The sequence below is a fragment of the Liolophura sinensis genome, chromosome 6 (genome assembly GCF_032854445.1).
Source record: "Liolophura sinensis isolate JHLJ2023 chromosome 6, CUHK_Ljap_v2, whole genome shotgun sequence".
Lineage (NCBI taxonomy): Eukaryota > Metazoa > Mollusca > Polyplacophora > Chitonida > Chitonidae > Liolophura > Liolophura sinensis.
This window is the reverse complement of record NC_088300.1, coordinates 5,827,714-5,838,343: the sequence shown is the minus strand read 5'-3', so window position 1 is coordinate 5,838,343 and position 10,630 is coordinate 5,827,714. Positions and strand designations below refer to the sequence as shown.

At 38.4% G+C, this 10,630-nt stretch overlaps 1 protein-coding gene across 1 annotated transcript; it reads right to left on the bottom strand.

The window, feature by feature from the left end:
* Positions 1-35: 35 nt before the first annotated feature.
* Positions 36-7,644, bottom strand: LOC135468115 (protein cornichon homolog 4-like). The gene is made up of 5 exons (XM_064746185.1): positions 7,567-7,644; positions 6,333-6,401; positions 5,874-5,986; positions 4,665-4,805; positions 36-1,964 (listed from the first exon to the last, which is right to left on the bottom strand). The coding sequence occupies exons 1-5, from the start codon at positions 7,639-7,641 to the stop codon at positions 1,928-1,930; spliced, it is 435 nt and encodes a 144-aa protein (XP_064602255.1). The 5' UTR covers positions 7,642-7,644; the 3' UTR covers positions 36-1,927.
* Positions 7,645-10,630: the final 2,986 nt, after the last annotated feature.

Genomic DNA, 10,630 nt, shown 5'->3' with positions numbered 1-10,630 from the left:
CCAGAAAAAAACTAAATGAAACTGAATCTTCGGTGAAAAAAAATTTATTGGAAAACATGACAAACTAGAAATGTCTTTGTTACAATTGTTACAGTGCGTGTTGAACTGTTCAGAGATAGGTTGGAGATACCACCTTCATATGTACATAATGTAATGCACAAACCATTCGATGTGCCAAGCAAACTTAGATTATTATTTTCACTGGCTGTATCGACTGCTGCCCTGTAGGAATTTATATTTCCTCTTCTTTATTTACGACCAAATTAAGCACAGAAAAATCAAAAGCTACAGACAAAAATACACCAGTATGTGGGTTACGTTTGCTCTCATTTTTATAAACCATTGCTTTACAGTTCACATTCTTTATGGCTTCGTTCAAAAAGACACGTAGATCTGACTCAAATCAGTGTGCAGGTAAATGAACCAATTAATAATGCCTTGGGAGCTAACATCCACTCTCGACAATAACTTAACGTTTGAATGAGAACATGAATGATTTGAGTTTAACGTCTTATGGTCGCTAGAACGTAGTAGATGAGAAATGCCAAATACATATCACACATTATACAGTGCCTGCCGAATCAACCGTTATAAGTCCGACACTGGGTTTTCGTGAGGACAAAAAAAAAATTTGTAACATTTTGATTTATTCTGTTATAGCACTGTGGCTGTGAGCTGGTGTAGAGCACTAACCTAGAGCCAGAGCATCCTTGAAAATAAACTGGCTTGAGACACACTGCTTTGAATCTCTCTGAGACAGCCCAACATTGTTAACCAGAAAATTCAAAAATTCTACATTACATGGGAAAGGTACGATTAATAAAAATTTATATAAAAATTTCAAAGAGCACAGATAATGAAAATTGAAACAGATTTTCAAACAACTTCATTTGAAGTATTAAAAGAAAGGGGAAATGGACAACATTCAAGTTACTCAACCTTACCAAGAGTAGAGCCAGCCCATATTTCACACATCTTTAGTGTGAGAGCTGAAATGTCCTCTTTTTATCAACACGTTTCCACCGAGATTAGACCAACAGGTGGATTTGTCTTTCATACTTTGGTACATATGGAACAGGAAAGGACGGACTATCTAATACATGAACACTAAAAATATACTTACATGTAGTACAAAATGTCATTGGACAGATGAAAAAATATATGTCATTAATTTGATGCAAAGTGTGTGAACACATTCACACTGTTAATAAACTATTAATCTCAGTCAATAAATTGGGAACACTTAGTCATGTTTGTCAGCTTACAGTTTACACAATGCTCTATACAATCAGCTGCACCTTCTACAGACTCAGTACATAATAGGAGATACACCTACACTGTTGTATTATCCCCAAAGACAGTCCCGTCATATTTGTATGCTATTACGAAATATTCTTGAGTACTGCATAAAAATCCAATCAAATAAATAAATCATATCTGTATGTATTGCAAGCGTCAGAATTTTTTTTTTTTACTATTCACAGTTAAAAAAAAGCTGACATGTTAGAAACTTGAAGGAAAGGTGAGTAATATGTCTATTACAGGATGGCAGATAATTCCAAATCACTACTCACACTGTGTGTAATAGCCATTGGTATTTAAGCTGCATACAATAAAGTCACCTACCACTTCACTGCACTGAATACTTTCATTACATCCATTCATTATTTCAAAATTTCTCTGCAATACCCAGGAACGGCCAATCCTGTTCCTTAATCCCACATTCTATGACCGGCCTTCTACCTGAGACTGCAAACTACCAATGACTACATATGTGTTTAACTGCAACCTTCTGAACATGTTCTTCCCTTGTGTTACCTACAGTCTGATTAGTCAATAATGCCGCTGTAATAATCACAATGCCTTCTGTCAGGATCTGGCTGAATGCACTGTTACTCTTCCTTCTTCGCATGAAATCTTCCACCATTCAACCCACTTCTCCTTTTATCAGAGCTATTATCATGCTGCAGAAGAAAATTAGTTTTTTATTATCTACATGGACATCAAAATGCAATAGTTTAATTGCATGTATGTAAAAAGCAAATGTTCATTTTAGGAATAAAATATTGAGAGCACACACCTACAATCAGAGGATGAGCTAATGGGGGCAACATAATGCACCTCAGTAAATAACAGGACGTCTCCCCAGGGAGTTGTGGAGAATGTGGAGGGATAATCCATTGGGCCTTGGTCACTATCTTTAGGATTTGACAGCGTAAAAATCATTCCATTGGGTGGGGACAGGAAATTTAGGGAGGAAATACTTCAGGTGGGATAAGAACAAAACTTTTGGGAAAAAAAAAAAGAAATTACTGTTCACATTCTAATACTCTAAAACAGCCATGTACAGTCAACAGATTTACTCATACAACATGACCAATATCATACAGTACCCTTCTACATACCACAGTTACAAATTTTGTCTGAACATTCCTCTTCTTCAGGAAATGAGTAGTTTAAAGTTTTTTTACAATCAATTACATGGCAAATTCAAAACATTTGGCCAGGATCTTTAACGGTTTAGTGTCCAGATTTAGCTACTTGTCCTATGTATGAAGATTATAACCAGTTTAACAGTATGTTACCAGGAGGGCCTCTGAGAAATGTTATTATGACTTTAAATCCACTAAAAACAATAGATTTACTAGCCTAGCCAATCTCCAGCCAGGCGACGTCATAGATGGCCAACCCAAGTCTAGCTGGCCTATATAACCTTGGAATTTGTATCAAAACTGCGTCGAGGCCACCGTGGCTCAGTTGGTTAGCGCGCTAGCACAGCGTAATGACCCAGGAGTCTCTCACCAATGCGATCGCTGTGAGTTCAAGTCCAGCTCATGCTGGCTTCCTCTCATCCTAAGTGGGTAGGTCTGCCAGCAACCTGCGGATGGTAGTGGGTTTCCCCCAGGCTGTGCTCGATTTCCTCCCACCATAATGCTGGCTGCCGTCGTATAAGTGAAATATTCTTGAGTACGGCGTAAAACAGCAATCAAATAAATAAATAAATCAAAACGATGTCATTTTCAAGATGGATTCTAGATACACAGGAGCAAATATACAACCATATCAATTTGAACCCATAGTGGACGATGCTCAAGTTCCGATTTATGTCACCGACACCTCTAGTCAGACTTCAGATTCCAAGTTTTCAAACGTGGATTTGATCTTTGTCCAGGCATTTCCAACCGCACTAGCAATATGGACTGGTAAGCTGTAGCTTTATCCTGTGTTAGACTGTAGGCCTACATTTCGTGTGTATATCAGATTTAATATTTACTGTTCTTTCCATCTGTCAGCTTCACAATAAATATTATTCTATTCCCCAAGTGACTTTACTTCAAAAATCTCTTCAGGAGAATTAATTTTTGTGCAATTAATCAAGGCAGTACTGAAAAAAAATTCTTACAACTGTTTTTTTTTTGTCTAGTTATATTATAGCCAGAGTTACTCAATCATGTCACACAGGTATAAGAATGGTGGCTTTAATCCTTGTAATGTGGATCAGAGATTAAAACAATGGGGACTGGATTATCACAATGTAAGATTGCTTTCGCACCTACTCTGAGCAGTGTTCATAGAGATGTCACCTGTTTTCGCACCTTTGATGAGTAATTTTAATCACCAACCAGTATTTCAATCCGTCATTAATTCTCGATTAACACAGTTAAGCAACGCAATTGGTTTTGGATAGTTTTTGGGTTTTTTATTCGTTCTCTGTAGCTGGTCAGAAAACGACAGCATTGCCGTAGCTGTCAAACGGACATTGCCTTGTTGTACAGTGTTCACAATTTGTTAGAAGCTTACTCATTGGCCCACCTGAGAGACACAGCTAATGGGATGGCGTGTATCAAAGCGCCATTCATTGGACGCCATCACATGGTTGTATCTACTTTTAGCACTTTACTGGCATACCGAAGATTGATCAAACAATCAACGAATAAACTGCTACTTTGTTTTACACCCACCAAGCAGCATCACAAGAGTTTATATATATATATATTTAAAGCCTAACTTTTCCTCCCTGCTATTAAAATTTGGCTGCCCGCCAGGATTTCTTATCCCAACTCCTCTCAGCCCGGCAAAAATTGGCTGTGGTGGGTATAAAACCCTTCCGTTTTCCCTTCAGCAACCCATTTCATGCAGAAATTCGACATGCTTCTTGTCACTTGTGTGGCTTTTTTCATCACAGAACTAAATGGTGAAGCTCTGACAGCTCTTAAAGGTTGGACCTGGGTGATGTCATTCAGCTGAGATTACCGAGAGTTGGCGGAAAAAATGCATAAACTCAGACTCATTATGTGCCATGTTACTCAGATTAATGTACTTTTCTGAAAATTGCTTTGCACTCAATTTAACAATATATACAGTGGTAGGTAATTATGAATAAATAACCAATCTCAACACTAATCCTTCAAAAAAAAAAAAGAGACTTAAAATCACAAGCATTATCTATTTATTTATTTATTTGATTGGTGTTTGACTGGTAAGAATATTTCAATTATACGACTGCGGCCAGCATTATGGTGGGAGGAAACCTGGCAGAGCCTGGGAAAAACCCACGACCAACTGCAGGTTGCTGCCTAGTATTATGAGAGCTGCAGCTGGAGAAAACTTTATAGGCTACTTTGTTCCAGTTCAGAAATGCAAAACGAGAAATCGTCACTTACCAGTAAAGATATATAAAAAAGAAAATAAGATGGAAGCCCAGTTTGGCCATACATTCCTTCATGTGATTTTTCAAGGTGTTGCGGTTGTGAATTTCCGTTGGATCAAACACTCCTATATTACCAGATGGTTTTGTGAAAAATCTGCCAAAAACACAACATGAATGAACTGAATCAATAGGTCATACTTTAACAAATTATGCATAACTTACAATATATCAAATAATTATGTGTAATCAATGAACACTTTATATCACTGATGGGCTTATATGTAAACAACTTTGTTCTTAATGTACAGTTTATATGACTGAGGGGCTTAGCTGGAGACAACTTTGCTCTCAATGTACACTTTATATCACTGAGGGGGTTGAGCTGTGGACAACTTTGTTCCAAAAGTACACTTTCTATCACTGAGGGGCTTACCTGTAAACAACTTTGTTCTTAATGTACATTTTGTATGGTTGAGGGGGCTTAGATGTAGACAACCTTGTTAGCTGCAGACAACTTTGTTCTTAATATATACTGTATACAACTTTTTTCTTAATGTACACTTTATATCAATGACGGTGCTTAGCTCCAACTTTGTTCTTAAAGGATACATGAAACGCTTTGGTTTTATTTCTTAATATGCAGATTATGGTGTGTAATAACATATAACAGTACAAACAAATTTTTCAGCCTTTGCTTTGGGGGTAAAATGGCTTCAAAGTACAGTTTTTTTAAGGCCCCCGCAGTCAGTCTAGAAATTAAGTAGCTTGCAGCAGTGACGTCAACGATGATCCCTGTTTAAAAAGAACTCCGTTGAGGACAGACCGAATGGGGCAGGGGCGTGAGAAACAGATCGAATTGGGGCATATGTAGGGACGAAGGGGAGGTGCTAGCTGGCCCGAAGAAGCCATGTAGTATCTGTGAACATGTCACCATGTCCACAATGTAGAGAAACGGTTCACCGGGCTTGGGGCACTTCGGGGTGGTTCAAGGCTCCGATCAAGATCAACAATAACATCATTTCCGACAAAATCTGACCGTTGACAGAAAACATGCATAATACAGAGGGGAAATTAACAGGTATAAAAATATCCATAAAAATGAAATTTTTTAACAAAAATTCTGGGGCATAACTTTCTTCATTTGCCATAGAAACATAATCTTTGTTTTAGAGTTCCTTTTCGTTATCCTTTAATGTAAACTTCATATCACTGAGAGGCTTACTTGTAGACAACCCAAGCTGTTTGTGGTGAGTTGAGAAGAAATATCAGCCAATGGCCTGTGACCAGCAAAAGAAATGTGACTGCACAATTTGCCAGAAGTTCTGGAAAAATCCACTGAAATTAGAAAAAGAAACTAAGTTGTACAATAAAAAAGCCGAATATATAAATAGCATAATGTTGATTTATAATTACAAGCAACAAATTTTGTCTTATATGTACACATATGCACTGTTGAAAACAGGACGACTGCTATATTTAACTGTACAGTAAAATATATCTCAATTTTTCTGTACTGTATGCATTGATGGTGTGGAAATAGCAGTGTTTAGTCACACAAAGAAAATATATTGACTGTTAGAATGTACAAATTGACAGATTTAGACATACAGGTAACAGCTAGGATTGTTTTATATTAAAAGCCAATAATTTACATTTAAGAGCAAACCAGCATGATGCATACCTTATTAAGTTTGTCACAGCAGGAGGTTGCATTAATATAATCACACTCCAGATCAGACAGCGTTATAATCTAGGATATAGTTAAGGAACCAACAAGGGAATACTTCCACAAAAACAACCCCAACACTTCAGTCCCCCAAGATGACTGTATAACAGGCACCTGATGAAGTCACCTTTGTGAAGCAAATGACGAATGACAACACAGTATTCATATTATAAATGCCCCCTCAGAATAAGAAAATGAATCCCAGCGATTCAGATGGAATGAAACTGATATCACCTGTCATTCCACACCACACCACAATCTAGGAACCAATGCTACTCTAGGAATATGGATTGACATTGTCATTCATTTTCTTATTGTAAGGAAGCATTCATTTATATATAGTCATTCGTCATTTGCTTTCATTCATCATACTGTTTCGGGGCTCTCGTGTACAAGAGCTAGTCTGAACTCTGTGACCTCAACTTTCAACATAGTTTTCCCCTATGACAAAAAAAAAAAAACAGCCAAATTTACGAATTTTAATTCAATTTATTACACAGCTCATGATAATGCATGCAGTAGTAAGGGCAACAACTGGCTATGGAATTGAATTTTGAATTACTGAATTCTATGACAGGCTCTCATATGGATGTTTCAGGCTCAGCCATAGTACTACATATGTGGTGTATACAAAAGCTAAGGTCACAAACAAAGTTTTATCGACTTTAGAAATAATCCATTTCTTCCATAGTTGTAGACAACTAGCAAATCTCACGCAACCAGTGGTTTGTCGAAAACATCCACAATGTGAACAGAATCCAGCAAAACGTCAGCATGTAGATTAGTGATTTATCTGGACAAAACACTGTTCTCTTCTGTCTACACTGGCCCACATCACCTACGTCACATTAGGGGATAGAATAGACAGAAGATATCTCCCCAATACTCCAAGATGAAGCAGGATATGTGCGTAACTGCTCAAGGCCATCTTTATCTTTAACAGTTCGATAGCCGCCATGAGGATGGTTGGCTGTTCTAACACCATTAATCTCTCTGGTACAAGAAAATCCACTCCCAATCAATGCCGAGATTAACTGTCAGTCGCAAACGGGAAAGTTACGGGGTTGTTGTTGTTCTAAATGCAGGAAGTTCAAACCACTGCGTCTGAAAAATACAGTTATTTCTAGTAACCAAAACCCTTCGAAGAACACACATTCGGAATTAAATATAACAATAACTAAAAGGATACAAAATACACCACCACAAAGAGGAGGGCAGCCCCATCGAGGAGGGCAAAAATGAAAAGCGGCGCGTCGACTCCCATGTTGGATTTATCACAAGTAGTGAAGGGGAGACAACTCTGACAGTTTGTCACTGTTGACGTGGCTCAACTTGCAAGATTTTACATCTGAACAACACTGAAAACAAATGACAGAATGCATGAAGGTGCATAAAATGTTGGCACACTGTAGGTTCAGTGTCAATACCCTCACGAATGAGAAACTTGAATCAGTCAAGCGAAATACGCCTAGCAAGTCGCTCTCACTCACAGTCAGGTGGCGTTCATGAATGCTATTGTGGAAAAGTATTAATGCAACTGATGATGAAGTGGGCCTATGTGCAGGGGTTTGAGGAGTATATGACTGAAGCCAGTAGATGTTATAGCATGGTAGAACAAATAAACTATAAATATACTATAGGCCAATACTTGTGGTTCTTTTAACCTCTCGGTCTAGGCCTGTATAGACACGGTTGGGAGAAAGTCACAAAGGTGTGTCACAGGTACACAGCGACCGCTTTTGTGTGGCGAATATAACATTATTGATGCAAAATCTTTTGAACATCCTTCTTGCTTTTAAGATGAATAAGACCTGGTGAATATTGGTTAATAAACATATACGTGCGAAGTATTAGTACAGAAAAAGCATATGCACGACAGTACGGCAGCATTAACACATGACTGTTGAAAACTAAGCTTACTGATGTTAAAGGGCTAAGGGTGATGTTAACAATAGAGCGTATAGACTAATTCCCTAATTCTAATAAAGTTACATAGGCCTAATCTATCAAAACTAAAACAGAACAAAATTTTGCACTAAGTAGAGGACGGTGCCGTAAGCCATCTTCCGTGTGAAATTGGCAAGGAATTAACAATAGTTAATGGCTTTTTTCTTTTCAAAAACAAGCGACTGCGACGAACACTGCGCGAGACCGACTTTTATTGGCCTGTTTGCTGTATAATGATTACACGCTGCTACGAATGCATTTTTTATACACATTATCATATGTGGCATCCGTGACACACACCTTTGCCTTTTGGTCACTGTTGTAGGCCTATAGGCCTAATGTTGCTGAATTTTGGTGTTTCAGTACACGTATGTAGGCCCTATCTCTTCGAAACCAGAACCGGGATCAATAACATTGCCATTTTCTGAAAATATCCAGTTTGAGTTTCACCTTAGTGCACTACCGCATGCACCTCACAGATCCATACTTGTTAATGGCGACCTTGTCAGTGTTTCATTCACATCATTAGAAGTTAACGTGGACTACTCATCAGTATTTCATCTCCCTCAGTTCAAAAGTCGGCAGCAGAAAACCCCCGACTTAGGCCTATATTGCATGAAAATCCATGGAAATCCCCACATTCGGCGCCCATATTTCGATCTACTCACAAAGCATACCATTCAAACTTTATATTTATATGCCCTACGTTGCATGATTGATTTCCAAACAACTTCATGAAAACAACCAAATACGGGGTTAAAACACCGTCGATCCTATACAGCTACAAATGATCCAGAAACAATGACACCTTGAAAATTTTGTCGGAAGGTAGGATTGAATTAACACTGAATGCAGAACTAGAAATATCCCGTTTTCAAAATACCCATGTACGTACTGCTGCATTTCATCAGCTGTTGTTTGTTGATGGGAATTGCTACCTCGTCAGATTCAGTGTTTAGAATGGTGACAAATCGCAGAATTAAGGATCCCGATTCATATGGCTCAAACTTGTTCATGCAGGCCTTCATGCTAAGGGGGCACAGTGACAAAACATAAACCATGCAACTTCTTGTGGCCTACCCATTTTCGGAAATGACCTTAAAACACTGTAAGGTATGATTTAATGAAAAAGATATACGAAGCTTTCAGAATAAAAGTGGCCCTTCTTGCATGTGACTACCTGCAACCATTCCGCATCCTATATTACGTACTTATAAATGCATCTTCGTACTGAAGATTGGTGCTGAAGTCATACTCACCTAAATTTATTTATTTGATTGGTGTTTTACGACGTACTCAAGAACATTTCACTTATACGACGGCGGCCAGCATTATGGTGGGTGGAAACCGGGCACAGCCCGGAGGAAACCCACGACCATCCGCAGGTTGCTGGCAGACCTTCCCACGTACGGCCGGAGACGAAGCCAGTATGAGCTGGACTTGAACTCACAGCGACCGTATTGGTGAGAGACTCCTGGGTCATTACCCTGTGCTAGCGCGCTAACCAACTGAGCCACGGAGGTCTCTACTCACCTAAAGGTCTTTTACACGGGTGGGGGCAATTGGAGAGCTCAGAATATACCACCAGCAGTTCGCAAGTAACGGGCACATTTTTACAAGTGACACATATATTTCCACCCGCAAAAGGAAACAATAAATACTTGTGTGTGCCCTTCTAATGGTATACGGCAATATATATCCAGCGCCGAGGAAACCCACCATGCAAAAAGGAGTTTAAAAGCAGTCAATGGCGTAAACCCACCAAAGATCCATGAACAGTGAATTAATGGGAACCTTAAAAATTCAGTCTGAAGCTTATATGTAGTACACTGACAAGAAACGAAACAAATTATTTGTTGATAATGATTTATTGGTTAAAAGAACATATTTTAACTTAAGATCTGTCATATATTCAATCATGTACATGCAATGTATGAAACGTTTATATACTAGCCTAGTCTAAACATGTATAGTTTCAAACAACAGACAGCTGTTACAGAATATGCTGCTGCGCATTGCCCACATCACTCACTATCAGTTAGTATAAGTCTAAAACTGTTTTTTTTCACCATTGCTTCCCAAAGTTTTATATAAAAAGTCTCACTTTGACACGTGGATCTCAGTTACACCCTTCAAAACTATTAAAATGCCGACACAAAGTTCAATCGTGAAAATAACACACGCATGCATTACCTCTCACAACAGACCGCAAACTTATTAGCCATAGTCTTGTGGGAGATAAATTTTCACCACAGTTAATACATGACCAGTGGTATACAAACTGTTCACCATAGTTGGAACTTGAT